The sequence below is a fragment of the Canis lupus genome, chromosome 3 (assembly GCF_003254725.2).
Source record: "Canis lupus dingo isolate Sandy chromosome 3, ASM325472v2, whole genome shotgun sequence".
NCBI lineage: Eukaryota > Metazoa > Chordata > Mammalia > Carnivora > Canidae > Canis > Canis lupus.
Window position 1 is genome coordinate 70623698 of NC_064245.1, and position 18810 is coordinate 70642507.

At 47.0% G+C, this 18810-nt stretch overlaps 1 protein-coding gene across 2 annotated transcripts in view; it reads left to right on the top strand.

The window, feature by feature from the left end:
* STK32B (serine/threonine kinase 32B) overlaps positions 1-18810 on the top strand; it is a 385511-nt gene that overhangs the window by 115492 nt on the left and 251209 nt on the right. For both annotated transcript variants that reach the window (XM_025437605.3, XM_025437606.3), the window contains exon 3: positions 16151-16302. In XM_025437605.3, coding sequence (XP_025293390.1) covers positions 16151-16302 — 152 coding nt within the window. The remainder of the gene's footprint in view (positions 1-16150; positions 16303-18810) is intronic.

Genomic DNA, 18810 nt, shown 5'->3' on the forward strand with positions numbered 1-18810 from the left:
TCACATTTTCCTGGTTATTTATGTGTTGAGTCATTTGAGGTTGCATCCTGGACATTGTGAATGCTATGTTGTAGGACTTTGAATTCTATTGTGTTTCTTAGAAAATAGGTTTTTAACATGCAGTTAACTTGGTTAGACTTACAATGAAACTCTTGCCTCTTGGGAAGCCACACAAATCTCAGTCCACTCATTTTTTTTCTTCACTAGACTGTTTACAGCCTGCCCCCATATAAGGATCTTTAGGGATCAGCGAGACGTTTGGACAGAGCTCATGTGCCACATTTGAGGGTCCCTTTCTCTGGATTTCTCTGAAGAGTTGTGGCTGAGGGAATTTAGGAGTTTTGCCTATAATCTCATGGATAGTGGCTGAACTTCCATAGCAACAACACACATTTAAAAATCCTAATGAAACTTTGTTTTTTATCATCTTAATGCTAAACATTTAATAGCTTAAGGAAAATGGAAGCATCTCTTTCAATCCATAGCACAATTGGCACCACATAGAAGCATATCATTTTATCCTTCACATCACTGATAATTTGGTCCAGAATTCTCTGCACTCTTTTGTGGCACCCTACCAAATCTGTACATATCATGACTTCTGAATTGGTTATATCCTATCATCTTCCTTGAAAGTTTTTTTTAAGATTTTTATTTATTTATTTGATAGAGAGAACAAGCAGGGGTGGGGGATAGGTAGAAGGAGAAGGGGAAGCAGACTGCCTGCTGAGGAGCTCAACAAGGGACTCGATCCCAGGACCCTGAGATCATGCTGAGCCTAAGGCAGACACTTACCTGACTGGACCACCCAGGTGCCCCCTTGAAAGTTTTGTCTACATTTTCTGCTACACCTATGCTGCTGTTTGCCTGCTGGCTTGGCTCTAAGAACAGGCAGTCCAGGGTATAAATGTGTTAAAACTATTGTGATCCTAGATCTTTTTAAAAATGCAGACTTTCTAGAGACTCAACTTTTAAGTCATTCTTGGGTTGTAGCAGTTTCTCGATGACATCCAGATTCATGTAGAATATACACAAACATCCAGTATTCAGGATGAGGTTGGTTTACTTTCAGGCAATAGAACCTAGCTTTGTTCTGGTCAAAATACCAAATAATTACTGCCTTTCATGGTAAATGCAGATGAAGTCTGTGTGACTATTATTAACTTCAAGGTGGAGGTGGACCAGCACAGGATGATGAAAACCACCTTCCTGATATTGAATGGATATTTTGGCTTTGCTTCCTGCCTTTGGCAGGTTCAATATCTGGCATTTAGCAAGAGTTTTTAAGCAAGACATTTCATTGTTAAACTATGTCAGTAGCCTTGATTATCAGGAAAGAGCACATGTGAATGCACAGAAATCTCATTTTACTTTCATGCTGGGAGAACTTGTGCTTCCCCAATACAGTAACAGCTGTGGGCGATCCATTGATTTTTAGCAAGAATTTACTGATATATTTTTTAATAACCCTTTCTTCTATGAGTGAATTTTCTGGCAGTTATACGCCAACAGATTAGTTTCTGTCTATCCAGTGGAAACACTTTAGGTCTGGGAGTCAGGCTGACTCTGACCTGTGGTCCTTGGGATTCTTAGGAAAGTAAATTAAACACTCTGAAACTTCGTTTTCTCATCTGTGAAATGGAAAGAGAACAGAGAACCAGAGGGAACATAAGGGCTGCAGTTTTTACTTTCCAGCATGCTTTGCAGTTGTCTGTTATCATCATAAAATCCCTTTTTTTAGAGAACAGCCTCCCACTCCACATGCACCCAGGACCCCTCTGCTCACTCTCTGAGCCAGCCACATGGACCAAATTCAGCTAGACTGGTGCTTGCTCTTGAGAGAGGCATTATGACTGAAGCCCAGCCATTCGGACTCTTCCCACGGAAGCAGCGGTGAAAGACTTGTTCTTTGCCCTTCATGAAAGACATGATGTAAAAAAACAGGTCTGCATGTTGGTGGCCATTTTCCAAAGCAACTGGTAAAGATTATGATCTGTTTGTTTTGTTTTGTTTTTAAGATTTTATTTATTTTGGGGAGAGAAAGAGAGAGAGCAGAGGGAAGGGCAGAGGGAGACACAGAGGGAGAGAATCTCCAGCAAGCTCTGTGATGAGCACAGAGCCCAACACAGGGCTCAATCTCAGGACCTTGACATCATAACCTGAGCCGAAACTAAGAGTCAGACCAACCAACTGCACCATCCAGGCACTCCAGGCAAAGGTCTATGCCCACCCTGTCTCAGTAAAGAAACAAACAGATGTAAGAGGTGGGTGGAGAATACAGGGTCTAGACTAGAGTGAGCAACCATGGTTCCTGAGAGCAAAGTTCAAGGAATTATCACTCCCAGGGTCCTCCAAGTACAAAGTACTGAGCTGCGCTTGCTTCCTGTACTTTGTATTTTAGACTCTTTGCTTGCCTCACCCTAGATGGCCCTGCTGGTTACTGGCTGAGCTTGAGTTCTTTCAGAAACTCATATAGAAGTGCAAGCATCTGGGATCCCTGGGTGGCTCAGTGGTTTGGCACCTGCCTTTGGCCCAGGGCATGATCCTGGAGTCCTGGGATCGAGTCCCACATTGGGCTCCTGCATGGAGCCTGCTTCTCCCTCTGCCTGTTTCTCTGCTTCTCTCTCTCTCTGTGTGTGTGTCTCATGAATAAATAAATAAAATCTTAAAAAAAAAGTGCAAGCAGCTTATGAGGAGGTGAACCCAGAAAACCCTTGCCAGAGAAGGGGAGTGAGACATAGAAAGGAAGGCAGCCAGTGATGGAGCCCCTCCCAACTGTGGTGCCTGGACTCACCTCCCTGTGGGACCTCTGGGAGACAGTGCAGAGTGAGTGTGCCTGGGGGCCTCTGAGCTTAGAGAAGCTGATGCTTTTATACACAGTTCCCCCTTCTTCACCGGTGGAGGGCTTCTCCAAGCTACATTACCTCCTGTACTTGTGGCTTGTCCTGTTTAGGGTGGAAAAGACCCCCAGAAGAGTCACAAGGGCTCATAATGAGCTGCCTGCAGTGTGTGAAGAAGGTGAATGAGAGGGGACACAGGCAGGTACCACCAGTACAACCATCACTTGTCCTTCCAGTCTTCTGGGCTCTCCACTGTCTTGACCAGCTACGGAAACTGACATCCTGTTTTGCTTACGTGAGATCCTGTTGGGTTCCCAACATTTGCAGCCTACAGAGTCCTGACCAGTCAGAAACTCACCGTCATTGTCCTGGGAACCAAACCCTTTTTATCATCCTGTCCGAACAGCCCAGTGTGCTGGATGTTATTATCTCCCTCTTAACACATAAGATGAATCAGAGGCCCAGAGAGGATACCACTGTCACACACAGCCTGTCTTGTTTCCACAAGTCCCTCCCAAATACAGAAGTTAGATTGAAACCAGCTTTCATCCCATGCATATCAGCAGGAAACCATAATATAGGGACCAGGAGGAGAATCCCCATCAGCATCCAACAACACTGAATGTTTGATTTGGGAAGCAGCAGAGCATAGAAGAAAGAGCATGGGCTCCTGAGATGGAGAGGTCTGGGCTCAGATTCTGGCCTTGGTACTTCTGGCCATGTGCACTTAAACCCACCACAAAAGCTTCTGCAATCCTCGGCTCTTTTGAAAAGAAGGTCCATAGTGTTCTTAAAGGTTTACTGTGAAAATAAAGGGGCAGAGACTGTGCAGCTCCCAGAGCCATACCTGGCATCTGGCTGGCATTTTCAAATGCCGTTTGTGTCTTCTTGAAACCAGTGTGGCTGGGATTTTCCTGCATGACCTGGTGGGTTCTGGGAAGGTTGGGATAGTCACCTGAAGGAACCTGGAGGGAAGAAGACCTGGTTCTCTTAGCTTCACCTGGACCCCTCACAGCACATCTGGCGGAGGGGTGGTCTGCCTTCACCATCAGACTCATACTCCTGCGAGGTTAGGACATTTCATATTCAATACCCATCCCATCAGCGCCAGGCTCAGTGCTCAGCACATGGTAAAGACCCAGTAAATGCCACCTAAAGAATGGAGGAGAGAGAGGAGAGAGAGCCTGTCCATGTGGAAGCTGGTTGTGTGATAAAGCATAAATCTGATCGTGTGGTTGCTGCCTCAGATGCCCAGCAGCTGCCCTACCACTCAGAACAAACACCGGTCTCTCCATGCCAGCCTGCAGGTCCCCACAATCTGGCTCGCGGGTTTTTTTTTTTTTTTTTTGATGCCCTTCTCCACCCTTCCCTCTTTCTGCTCATTCCACTCAATCCTTCTCATCTTCTAACATGCTAAGCTTAACTCCGATTCAGAGTCTGTATGCTTACTGCCCCCTCAGGTTTGATTGCTCTCTCCTCGTCTCTGCAAGCCTCACTCATTCCATACAGATCTCTGCTTAAGTGTCCCTCCTCACCATCTGCCTAAGTGTCCCCTCCCCCTCCCTCTTCCGAAATATACCCTCCCCCCTCCCTCTGCTTAAGTGTCCCCTCCCTCAGGGTCTTCCCTGAACACCCACCCCACTTGACCACCCACCCCCAAGTGCTTCATGTTGTAGTCCCCTTGCTTCAGAGCACCTGTTGCCACCTGGAATTCCATTATGTGTTTATTCATGAGTTCTCTTGGTTATTGGTCTCATGTGCCAGAATATAGGCTTTGTGAGGACAGCAGTATTTCCTCATTGTTCACTCTTGTATCCCTAAGCAGTATACATACAGATACCTACTACACAGTATATTTACAGATATATATATATGTACACATATATACAAAAAGCACATACATACTATGCAATGAACTAAGCAGGCACATAGAGATACACAGAGACACTAAGCAGTGTATGTGTGTATATGTACTATATACCTATATATATGCACACACATGTACATGCATATAAACACACACGCCCAGTAAGCAGTATATGTACATATGTGTGCATGTATGTATAGATACATATGCATATATATACACACACGAAGTATATGTATATGTACACATATATAGATATATGCCCTATAAGCAGTATCTATATACTGCCTTTATATATATAGTATATACCTTATATAATATATAATATTAGTATATGTATTATGCCATATGATATACTAATAATATACTTTAATATACTTTATGCTATAATTGGTATAATTATGTATAATGTATAGTATTAAAACATATGATATACAGCAATATATATGGTATATACACACATTTATGTATATACATATATATGTATACCCATCAAGCAGCATATACACATACATACACATGTGCACATACATATATACACACCCACCAAGCAGTGTGTATTTACCTATTCATGTGTGTGTATAAAGCTATACTTATATGCTATGTTTATGTATATGATACATATGTATGCATATATGAGTGAATGAGGAATTTGGCAATTAACTAGTCAGCCGATGAAGCTGGCTGGCTATTTATCTGTCTCTGGATTGGGGTCCTGAAGTGCACCTCTGTCTCCCCTGCCACAGATTCATGTCTCACAATTGACCCTCCAGCTATCTCGGTCCCTGGGTCTTCCTGCAGCCTTCCTCTCGGCCCTCCGCATGCACCCCTTGACCATTCAGTGGTGGGGCAAATCCAAGCTTTCTTCTGTGCCGGCAGAGAGTGCAGGGTGAAGTGTTCCACTCTGAGTTAACTTTGAAGTCAATAGGGCATAATTATTTTCAAGGAAGGGAGAGGAACCTTTGGCAGAACCTTCTGAGCAGCTTGCTTCCAAAGTGTCTTTCTTAGATTGGCCATTGCGCCTGCAGCTTAAAGAGCTGCAGGGTTGAAGCAAAATAAACAGGAGTTAATTAAAATTCATGGACTAGCCAGAGGCAGTCTGCACACAAAATAGCAGAGAGTGGCACAGAGTTATATGATAATAACTCTTTATGTCCCTCGAAGGAAGATTCTGGATAAGGCTGAGCTGGACTTGCACAAATGATCATCCCAGACTCCACACAGCTTTACTATGCAGCGATGATCACTTCCATGCCCAAGCATGTTATTAGTTGTCTCATTCCACATTCCAGACTTTCATCTGCATGTAAATTTGTGACATAAAAAAGTATATTTGATTAATAGTAGACTAACCAATTGAGTGACCAGACTGTAATAAATCTGTTCTGGAAAGAAATGGAGATTAGATTTTCTATATATGTTTATAAGTTTGAATGTTTAGAAACATTTGACTTGGGTTTTTTTTTTTAATTTAGTGTTTTAGGGGTTTTTTTTTTCCTTTTATCTTTTAAAGTGTTAGGTCTCCAAGATGATGGTAGTATTGTGGAACACACGGCAGGAATCAAACAGGAAATATTGATGGCAACTGCTCTGTCCCGGCATCATTCTAGGTGCTTGTGATGGTGTGATGAACAACTTGGACAAGGTCCCTGATGCCACAGAGACTAACACACAAACATTAAACAAACACAGTGACATAGTGATGATAATTGCTCTGCAGAATATGTACAGAGCAGCAATCTGGGAGGATAAGACTGATTTTCTTGGAGGAGAGGGCTTAGGGAAGGTCTGAGAAGGAGATATTTAAGCTAAGACCCTATTGCTGAGAGGAAGACAGACCATGTGACGATCTGGGGAAAAAAGAACATCATGGACAAAAGGGACACCAGATGCAAAGGTCCTGTGGCAGGGACAGTTAGCAATGTAACAGCAGATGTGTGTCAGATGCTCAGCTAGCACCATGTCTGCTGCAGTGGGGGCTTGGAATACGTGGTTGGTGTCTTTAGGGAAATGCAAAAGTTTTTCAGTTTATGACCCCAGGCTTAGAAAGATGCAGCTCCAGAGTCTGGCAGAGCTGAATTGGAATTCTGGCTCAAGCAGGTGACTCTGGGCAAGTCGCCTAACTTCCTGTGCCTGTGAGCTGTTCCTCTTACCTAAGAATTGTTTTAGAATCCTTAAACATGATGCTTTTACTAGAAGCCTTTATTGTTTGCACAGACATCTTTTATAGAAGATAGAATCCATTTCTCTTTAATGAAATATTTATTCATTTCATATTAATTAGGTTGTGTTTGGCTTGAGGCATACTTTGGAGGAATTTGCTGGCTCCTAGGGATCGCTTTATTAAGAGCTAAATATCACAGAAAATGCAGGCTCACTCGTGAACGGCTTTCAGGCATCAACCAGAGCAAATGACCCATTACTGACCAATCTGACAGACCTCACTGATCTCCTGCATTTCCTGGTGTCCTCCCATAGTGATGTCTCATTCTGTCCTCGGGATGAGCATTCTCAGGCCTTCTCACGCTTATGGAGTGGTTCTAACTTGCTTCACCCAAAAGGACACATTTCCAGCATCAGGGGCCTCAGAAGCACCACGGCTGGTCCTGTGGCACTTGTTCCCTTGACCTTTTTTGGCATTTCCTGACCCAGTGGGCTTCCCTGTGACTCGGGGAATAGGAGGGATCAGTGTATATGTAAACAGTGGCATTAATTCTTTTTTATAGAACACAGGATTAGCTTTTGGAACTGCCTCCAAAGCTTTCCTCTACTCTGCTGTCAGAAGGAACTCCCCTCATCCCCAAACCCCAGTTTTTCGAATTGCTTGTTTATTCTGTCTTTTATTCATTCAGTCACAATTATACACCTAGATCCACTTAATAAGTAAAGATTACTTATTTATTTGACAGCGAGAGAGAGCGAGAGAGAGAGAGAGAGTGAGAGAGAGAGAAAGCAAGCAAAGGGAGCGGCAGAGGGGGGGAGGAGAAGCAGACTCCCCGCTGAGCAAGGAGCCTGATGTGGACTCGATCCCAGGACCCTGAGATCATGACCTGAGTTGAAAGCAGGTTCCTTCATCGACTGGGCCTCCCAGGTGCCCCGCCCTTTCTTTCACCTACATCCACTTTGAAAACCCTCCAGTAGCACCTTCAAAGACACATCCAGAGTAATGTTTGACCACATATCCGGACACCGTGTCCCAGCCCAGCTGATACATAGAATTACCTGTCATGACAATTATGAAATTGTTCCTGGAATCTTTCTTTCTTGGGGCACTTTTACACATCCCTACGACGTTCTCTGTTCTTACCTTCATAACACATATGAAGGATGATCATAATCACAGTAGTAAATCATGTGGAAAGCGCTGAACCATGCAACCTTCATGACCACCCATTAAGATAAGGGCACTCCTATCCACATTTCACAGATGAGCAAGTTGAGAAAGCTGCTAACACATGCTAACGTGCACCAATGCATGTTCATTTCTTTACACTCCCAGGGGGGTTATGGTGATGCACTTCCTTCTCTCTCTGCCCTACACCTCTATTCTCATGAAATCAACTCTTGATGACTGAGAAATAGTCTCTTCCAGAATGTCTTTCCCTAATCCCGTAACCTGGTTAGGATTCCTCTTCTGGATCCCTTAGACTCATGTGCTCACTCCCCCCCCCCCCCCCCCCCCCCCCGTAGCACTGCCTTTTTCTAAATAATTATCCATTCATTCCTTCAGCCAGCCACACCCTATCAATCAGATGCCTGCCACATGCCAGGCACCATTCTGGTTCCTGAGGACGGAGCCGGGAACAAAAGAGGAAGAAATCCCTATCATCATTGAGTTTACGTTACAGAGGGGAGACCCACAATGGATGAACAGATAAACCAAGAAGCATGTTCAGTGACAGGAGCTCATCAGGTGGTAGAGGAAATGTGGATGGAGGAGGGGATTGCTCTCTCACGTGGAGAGGTCAGGAATGCTGACCTGATAAGATGACTCATGAGCAGAGCCTGGAGGAGGTGAGGGCCCAAGACTGGAACACATGGGGAAGGATATGGGTAATGCAGGAAAAGCAGAGAGGCCAGAGTGGGAAGTGAGCAGGGAGGACAGATGTGCATGAAGGGGAGGTAGGGCCAGGCCATGAGGGCCCCGTGGCTAACGGTGAACAGCTCTGACTTTTATTCTTGAATATTGTCTGCTTATCCCATTTAACTCAAGTTCGTGTTTTGGCAGTGTCATGTCTTCTTAACTAATGTGGCAGCAGGCCCATGGCAGGCACTTAATAACTGTTTCCTGAGTAAAATATTCATCCAGATGTGTATTTTTCTTGAGGCTGACTTTTGATTACTCCAATGAGGCCACCATTGGTCAGAGGCCACATGGGCCTTTGGTGCTTTGAAAAGTGACTGCATAGTTTGTGTATCAGATGAGAATGTTCTCAGCAGCAAGAAATGGAAAGTCTGTCTTATGGTGGTTTAAACAAAGAGGGGTTATTTTTCTCACATAACAAGAGATCTGAAAGTAGGTGACTCCATGATAACAGATTCAGCATCTCTGAAATGCCTTTGGCCTCATGGTTACAAGGGGCTACTGCAGCCCCAGACATTACATATGTGTTCCAGATAGAAAGGACAAGAAAAATGGTGAAGGGGAGAAATTGGGGCCATCTGTAGCTATTCCCTGTTATCCAGAAAGCAAGACTTCCTAGAAGCTTCCAGGAGACTAATATCTTATTGGCCAGAACTGTGGCATCCGTTGGCTGCAAGTGAGTATTTAATGGATCACGCTGCCTCCTTGAAGAAAATTGTCATCCTATTGTAGAGGAAGGAGGGGGAGGATGCATATTATGTAGTTCAGAGTCATTGTCTGCTGAAGCCAGTCTTCCTGTCGCAGAGGATATTTGAACAATGGCATCCAGCATGATCGCTCTTTTTAGTGAACCTATTTCATCCTGATTTTTTTTCTTGCTTGTCTCCACATTGGTTGTTTCCCAGAATCTCACTCCTGCAAGCATAACCAGTGTGCTTTAATGCACACCGTGATGGTATATTCACTCAACAGCCTTTGCTAAGTTCACGGGTAGCTGGGGCAGGTGAGCAGCAGTGCGATGAGCTGAGTCCGGTCGGCGGCGGGGGGAGGTTCCAGGGGGGCTCATGGAAGGACCAGTGCCAGCCTTTGCACCTGCCTAGCTCTGGGTTCCCAGCTAGGCTCTGACCTCTGATTCTGGGGTCCCCTGAATCCCAGAGGCTGGCTTGCCTGAGCTATCAGGTGGAGGTTAGAGTGCTGACTGTCAAGGTCATTGAAGATGCAGTGGACAGGGACTTTCCTGGAGCCCAGCAAAGGGATTCTCAGTCAGCCTGCACATCAGACTTTCCGGGGAAGCTTTTAAAAACCAAAAAATCCCAGGGCCTCCCAGACCTCTGGCTGTGCTGCAGAATCCAAATCTCCAGCACTCTGAATGTGACGTGGGGCTGGAGACCCCCGGACGCCGGGGCTGTGGAGGCTTTCAAAATGCTTTGGCTCCCTTCTCAACTCCTACATGGAGATGTCTGCTTGACATGTGTGCCTTCTTTCTCGCAAGTCACCTGAAATCCACACTAGCTATAATTTATCTGTCCCAGTAAATTGTGATTCATAATGATAACATCAGTTCCTAATTGAATTAGAATAATGAATGTTAATTGGGTCTTTGCCTTTTGGCAGCTTGGGCGGCTTTGGCCAAAATGCTCACACTCTGCCTCTTTAACTGTGGCATTTCTCATGGAAATCTGTGCTGTGCTGTGAAGGAGCTTGGTACCACTGGGGACCCGACTCTTCTCTTTTGAAGTTGGAGATTCCCAGGACCTGGGCGGCCAATCTGCTGGAGGAGAGTACTTACTTGGCACCTGCCAGGAGCTCCTGAAGTTTCAGCAGATTCCCTCCATCACAATGTTGCCATGGGATTTGGAGCTGGGAGGAACAGAAGCCCCTCCTCTTATGCTGTCAATAGGGTGGCACTAAGGATGCTGACCTGCTTGCAGCCACACAGGGCATGGTGGACATGTTGTAAATGAAATCCAGCTCTGTTCTGGACTCTACCTCAGGCCTGAGGATCAGTGTCAGGGAGGCCTTGTGATCAGGAGGCGGTGATGCCTGCAGGGAGTGAGGCCAGGGGAGGCCTGCAAGAGGGTATTCTAAGCAGAGGGAACAGAATATGCTCCTGCCAGGCGTCCAGGGCTAAGGTGACAAATTCACGTGTCTGAGCCCTGAAATTTTGGGGTTTGATAGAGAACCAGACAGTATGGCCCCTGCCTTCATGATACTTGGGTTCTGACCATTAGACAATAAACAGGGATTTATAATCCAGTGCATGAAGAAGTGCAAGATTCATAATCCAGCATGTGAAGCAGCATAGGATTCGTAATCCAGTGTGTGAAACAGCTTGATAAAAATAGGGCTCTGGGAGCCCATTGGGAAGGGTCTAGATATCGACTTAAAGAATAAAGGGAAGCTTCCTAAAGAAAGCAATGAATGGCCACAGAGTTAGTGGGTGAGGGGGTGGGGAAGGAGGCAAGAAGTGTAGAAGGCGGTATGGTGTATTTGTGTGTGTGCATGTGTGTTTGTATATGTGCATCGTGTGTGTGTGCTCTCTGGTGTGTGCGTATGCATGTGTGTGGTGTGTGTGTGTGGTGTGTATGCACAGACACATGCATGTCAGAGGTAACATAGGCAAGGAGGGCTTGGAATGCCAAGATACAAACCTTGAATGAAGGGTCCCATTTTCTGAGTCTCATTTTTCTGAACTAGGCAAAGGGACACCTGCCGAGACCACAGCAGAGGTGGGACCGTCCAGTTAGGAAGCTCTCACCATGAAATGTTCCCGTATGAAATGTCAAGCATTAAACTCTAACCAACAGATATTGCTCTGCTCACAGAGACTCAGATGGAGAGAACACAGGCCATGGGATTGGGCTAGAATGTGAGGTCCTGGGAGGCACGGATGTTGGGAGCTGAGCGCACTCAATGCCTCCTCCTCCTCCAGGGCTCGGGTTTGGATTCCAGGCATGTCTGTCCATCTCCCACCAGCCCATGTTTACAGGGTGCCTGGGTGGCCCACACGTTGGGCTGGGTTCCATGGAGAGCTGACCGTACTAGACCTGGGAGGGTCCATCCTCACCCCCAAGTGTGAGAGTGTAAGGATCACAGGGGCCCTTGGCCAAGCCGCTCAGCCACAGGTGGATGGCTATGAGGAACATCGACTGCCTGTTTGGCCTCCTTGGGTTGCCATAACTAAGAATCACAGGGTGGGTGGCTTAGAACAGAAGTTTATGTCCCAGCTCTGAAGGCTTGAGGGAGGATCCATGTGTGTGCCTCTCTCCTGGGGGGGTTGCGAGCGATCCTCAGTGTTCCTCGGTCTGTAGACGTGTCATCTCTCCAAGCTCTCCCTGCATGGTCACATCACCCTCTCCTCTATGACTTCTCACTTCTTTTCTCTTATTATGAAGACACTGGTTGGATTTTGAGCCCACTGTCATCCAGAGACATCTCATCTCAAGATTCTTTTTTTTTTTTAATTTTTATTTATTTATGATAGTCACACAGAGAGAGAGAGAGGCAGAGACATAGGCAGAGGGAGAAGCAGGCTCCATGCAGGGAGCCCGACGTGGGATTCGATCCTGGGTCTCCAGGATCACGCCCTAGGCCAAAGGCAGGCGCTAAACCACTGCGCCACCCAGGGATCCCTCATCTCAAGATTCTTGATTATATCTATAAAGGTCCTTTATCCTGATAAGGTCACGTTCCCAGGCTCTGGGGGTTAGGAAATGGACACCTCTTGTTGAGAGAACAGCTGCTCAACCAGGAACAAAGCCTGCCTACCCTTCCCCTGCCCTTCCCCTTCTCTCTGGTTTTGTTTATTCCGTTCCCTGCGCCTCAGCCACCTGCCTGAGAGAAAGCCTGGGGGTTGCTTCCAAGTGTCCCTACTTCCATGGTTCTGCAATGTGAGGGGCACCAGCCAACCACCCTAGCAGCAAACATTGCCCGGACCAGCCCAGACCCCTCCCCACAGCACCCCTGCCCTTCCTTTAGGTGAATCCTCTACGATGATTATGATGAAGGTCTGGTTATCATAGTATTAGCTGCCATTTGCGGAAGGCCTCTGTCCCAGGAACATTATATGTGCATAATGTCATGGAAGTAAAGAAGACTAGCCTCCGTGCGGCACCATAGCACACCTTCAGAGGCATCCCCTCTGAGGCCCACACAACAGTTCTTGGAGGAAGAACATATCACTCCAGTTTTACTGATGAGCAGACAGGCTCAGAGAGGGTGGATGACTTACCCATGGTCACACAGCCAAGAGCTGGATTATAAGCCCTGGTCAGAATGTCTCTGGAGCCCAGACTTTCTGCATGTCTTTGCTCTTCCAGCAGACGTTCACCTCTACCCAGGGCATTAGATTTACCTTACGTCTCTGTTTCAGCCTCCATCTCCTGGTCAGGTTGATTCAGTTGTTGCTATGAACCTTGCTTGGCCAATGAGGAAGGGAGGCCAGACATAGGTGAGTGGGTCCCACTCTTGGTCAGCAGGAGGACCAAGAGCAGAGCCCAGCTCTCCTGGCCCTAGGTCCAGCCTCCTGAGTTCTGTGTTCTTGAGAAACATGGAGAACCTCTAAGATGCCTTAAAAAAATAGAACCAAGCCCTCAGTTTACCCAGGATGGAGTCAAGGTGCAGCCGCACTCATTTCATCAGTGTCGAGCTGCCAAGGCCCCATCCCTTAACACACCCCCCCTTCATTTGCTTGTGAAACCAAACTTTCAAGCTGCCCCCAACATCCTGTGCCAACTGCCCTTCCCTGCTTTGCCCTGCTAAGTCACACTGCCGAGCTCCATCCAAATCCCCACCTCTCTTTGAAAGCTGGAATTCTAATTGCACTTTGAAGAGCCTTTTGCAGTCCCTCCCGTCCCTGTCTCTGAGCTGCATTGAGTGCCACACTCCCCAAACCCAGGAGGTAAGAGCCACCTCTTGGCACCTTTGCCTGCTATAACGAGGAGGGTCATGGAGGTCTTTAACCACCGGGCCACAGAACTGGGCCTTTGCACGGATGTGAACTAGTCACAGCCTGTGCTTCTGTAGCTGATGCGCTCAGCTGGACTTCAGGGCTCCCGGCCTCTGCTGAACATCTCTTCTGAGAAGTCACAAGAGAAGTAAGAGGGATGGGAAACCCTCCCCACTGTGTGTCTGCCTGCAGGTGTGGGTCTCAGGGACTTGGGTCCAGGCTTCTGGAAGTCTCTCCTGGGATGCCACAAAGCTAGGGTCCCCTGGCTGCTTTTGTACAACACATCTTTGCCTCCAGGTGTTTTAAATTTTCAAGTTCACTGGAAAGGAAGTTCCATGAGCCTTCAGTCTCATCCCAGTGATTTTACTGCCTGCAAGAACATCGTTCTGGAGGGTGCATGAAATGTGCTATTTAAGACCTTAAGATTCAGGATTTTTATCACCCCCTGATATACCGGGCACTTCTGCTTCCTCGGTCTCATGTAATCATTTTAGATCCCCACCCCCACCCCCCAGCCCTGCCGCCTCCAGTGGTCCAGGGTGGGCCTGGCTGACTCAGTTCAGACAGAGCCAGAGACTGGGGAGGCAGAACCGGAGCCTTTCTCCATTGTTTTGTATCTGCCTCCATCACATTCACGGTGTGTCGGAGCTAAAAGGAGTCCGGTTTCCAGCAGAGGAGCCACGTGGCATGCCGGAGAAAATCCGAGCTCCTGAGCTGAGTGCCTAGGCCCGTGGTCTCATCCCTGGCTCCTACCTCGAGTGCACTGTCCTCAGGGAGGAAGCCTGTTGATGGAAAGTGCCTGCTGGGGAGGCAGGGTATGGGTTTGAGTCCAGAGACGTGAGGAGGGTCTACACCTTCCTGGGCCTCTCTCCCTTTATCTGACAAGCGAGGATCATAATAATAGCTAGCTGTACTGGGCTGAATAGTGTCACCCAAAATTCATGTCCTCCTGGAACCTCCAAATGGAGCTTATTTGGAATAGGTCTTTGCAGACATAATTCATTAGGATGGACTCTGAATCCAATGCTGGTGTTCTTAAGAAGGAGATGAAATTTGGGCACAGATGCAGACACACAGAAGAGAGAAGGCCACAAGACGACAAAGGCCAGATGGAAGCCCATGGATGTCAGAGATGCCCAGGGGTGCTGGCTGCCACCAGAAGCCAGAAGAGGCAAGGAAGGACCCTCCCCTACAGCCTCAGGGGAGAGCTGCTGACACTTTGACTTTGCACCGCCAGCTTCTAGAACTGAGAGACAATAGGTGTCTGTTTTAAGCCACCCAGTGTGTGGTTCTGTGTCAGGGAGACCCAGGAAGTAAGGCCAGTACCTCATCCAGTGTTCGGGAAGACTGGCTAATGCAGCCCTCCTTAGGGGTTCCCCTTGCACCACACTCCTTGCTGCATGTCCTCGGGCCGCAGGTGCTCCTCTATACCCCTCCGTTTCCCTGAAAGTCTCTTCCTTTCCCATCGTTCCATTCTTGTGCTGGTGCTCTGGCACTAACTCCTCCAGGGAACCCTCCGTGATAGCCTCCTCCCACCTACCGCTGCTGCCCGGGCAAGGAGGTCACTCCAAAGTCACGCTGTCTGGGTTTGACTCTCCGTCCTGACACTTGGGGTCTTGTGGGACTCTGGGAGCAGTAATGAGTGCACTCAGGGCCACCACGTCCTCATGCTCGAGGGAAGATGAGGCTTTATTCGAGAGGCCCTTGAGCGGACTGTCAGGCAGAGCATTTGCTCAGCACTGGCCTGCAAGAAAGTGCCCGGGATCCAGGAGCTGTCATCATTGCATCACGTTCCCACCCCTGCTCTGCCAGCCCTGAGATTGGGGATCCCCGGGAGCCACTTCTCGGACTTACCCGGAGGAACAAGCAAGGGGGCTGGGGTATAGGCGCTGCTCCTGCCAGCCTTGACTCTCTGGCATCGCCGGTCTGTTGCCTGGGCAGCAAAGTGGGCAGAGAGAGTCCTTGAGCAGAGAGGAGAGCAGGGCTGGTGGACAGAGGTGTGTGCGGAGGTGGGGAGGGCCAGGGGACCCCGTGGGCACCATCACCACGGATCTCAGGACTGCGGACATCAGTGAGTTTGTTTTCCTCCTGGTCTGTGCGCTCCTTGAAGGCAGGGCTGCTCCTTCTGTCTCCTTCCCCAGCACTTCGCACACAGCCGGTGCTTCACGTAAATATTTGATAAACAGGTGCATCTGGTCACACTCCTCCATTTTACAGATGCAGACAGGTTGTGGCCTAGCCAGAGCTGCTCCGCTAGCAAGTTCTCAGAACAGAGGCTTAAACCCAGGGGTAGATGTGCAAGGAGGAGCTGACTTCTTTATTATTATTATGGTTATTATTATTATTATTATTATTATTATTATTATTTGTAATTGTTGGCCTGAATGTTCTCCACTTTGGCTGTTGCTCAGGTATGCATCGTGCAGAAGCGAGACACGAAGAAAATGTACGCAATGAAGTACATGAACAAGCAGAAATGCATCGAGAGGGACGAGGTTCGGAACGTCTTCCGGGAACTGCAGATCATGCAGGGGCTGGAGCACCCTTTCTTGGTCAACCTGTGGTGAGTGACTGCATGCCGGGCCCCATGGCTCTCTCACTGCAAAGAGCCACGTGCAAATCTCACTCTGCTGAGAGGAAGCTTCTCCCTGGTAGAGAGAGAGGAATGAAATTTTCTCTTTTGGATATTTTCTAGAGTTATGTTCCCCGATGGATATTTTGTGGAGTGCATTCTCTCATGAAATCTGGAAGCATCTGCTCACTTTTAATTTTAATTATATTCTCTTACCTGATGAATCACAGTTGAAAATAGATTTTGAAGAGAAGGTTTTCGTATTTCTGAGAAAAACGTGTGGAATGTTTTAACAGCTGCCCAAATAGAAGGGACTTTAGCTTTATATTTTTAATTTTTTTTTAACTTTAGCTTTTTAAAACGTACCACCCATAGTGTTGATGGTAAGAATGCCTCAGGATGGCTGCCCAGGATAGATATGCTAAATTCCAAGTTCTGAATCTGGCACACACATCGTGCCATGATCCATGTTCTAGAAGTTTCTCTCCATCCCATCCCTGGCTGTCATCTCTTCTTCAAATTGTTGTGATTATGATTTAGCTGTAAGTTTTTCATAGATATAATGTGTCAGAACAAAAAGTTACTTATTATTCTTAGTTGATTGAGAGCTTTATCACAAATGAATATTTGATTTTATCAAAACTCTGTGTGTCTATTGGGATGGTATTTTCTCCCTTCTATCAATATGGTTTATTATATTGATTAATTTTTGGATGTTAATACAAACTAGTATGCCTAGTATATTTTCTAATTTTTATTAAAATCTGGTAATATTGTGTTAAGTATTTTTAATGTTTGTATTCATGAGGAATGTTGTTGTATAGTTTTTTTTTTTACATTTTACTGTAGTATCTTTGCCTGGCTTTTATATCAGAGTAATATTGATCTCACAGAATAAATTTATAAGCTGTCCAAAAAAAAATGCCACCTGCTGATGGTTCCCTGCCCCTGTGCATTTGCAGTGACATCTCCTCATCTTGAAACTTCCACCTGCATCTCCACCCCCTGCCCCCTCCTCTAAAGAAATCCCACACATTCCTTTTATCCAGCTTAGTAGGTATTTGGAGCAGGAGCCTTTCATCACCCATGGGCCAACCGAGTGCCCCTCACTGTCTCCACCTACTCTGGGCTTGACCCACCCAGCACAACCTTTCCTGCGGTGATCCCAAACGCAAATCATTGGCTTACTTATCTGGCCTTATCAAGGAATTGCTTGCTCCTTGAAGGCAGTAGGGACTGTCTGGTTCTTCATTTTTGAGAGTCTCAGACACAGTCGCAGACATGTCAGAGGAGGTACTTGCTCAGTGTTCTTGGAGCTGGATTTTCTTGAAGGGGACAGAACAGGCTGTTCCAGGAAACAGATTCTGGATGTTTCATTCTGTACCTCAGTTGAGCATCATAAGTGACCCCTGATGAGAAAGTCTAGTCTGGTTCGTGTTCTGTTATGCTACCACCCATTATTTCCATTGCTCTCTACACTCAGAGGCTCTCCGAACACGGGTGATAGAACAAGGGAACATCAGTTGTCCTGCTTGAGAAAACCACAGTATGCCTGGAAACACTGCACACCTGGGCGGTGTCCTGGGGACAGGCCTAACTGTAGGTGACATGCAAGAGCTTGAGTAACAAGTGCAAGTTCTCCATATCTCCAGGCAGCGATGCACACACTCAAGTTGTTTGTGGGAAATAAACCCTTCTAGGGGACTCCTTAGCATGGACCAAGGGGTCTGGATGCAAGCCCAGACATGTGATGTGTGTTGAAGGAGGGGGTTATGTTGGAGCGGCCCCTCTGAAGGCACCACTTTCCCATGCTGTTTATGGGCTCCAAGACACGAGTTAGTGTCACACACTCATGATTACACAACTGTGCAGGGTAAAGGAGGGAGCTCTCTGCAGTTGTGGGCACCCTGGCATTGCATTTCCATCCATTGTGAGCCAGAGAGGGTGAACAGCTGCTGGATTTTATAGTCACATCTCGAACCTGTCACCCATTAATGGCAATAATAATGCCCTGGCTGGGATGCCTGGGTGGCTCAGTCAGTTAAGCGTCCGACTCTTGATTTTGGCACAGGTCATGATCTCAGGGTCATAAGATTGAGCCCTACCTTGGGCTCTGCACTGGGTGTGGAGCCTGCTTGAGATTCTCTCTCTCCCCCTCTGCCTCTCCCTCTAAAAAAAATTAAGCAACTAATGCTGTGACTTACCACCAGCACTGTTAGGAGAATCAGCTGAGGGGGAGAGATATGAAAGTATGTTTTCTGTAAATGAGAATATAGCCTCCTCTAAGAGCTTATCTGTACATGCGTCTGTGAATATGTGATAGTAGACAGATGGGCAGTGAAATGCCCTTCAGCCCGTTGTCTGGACTGAGCACTTCACACGCTATTTGGCTCAGAATTCATACAGCTATTGGGCAGAAAGTTAAACTTGCTGCTGCACAAAGGAGAATCTCTTGGGTTTTATAGCTAAGGGGTCTAGAATTCCCACTGGCTTTGGTCT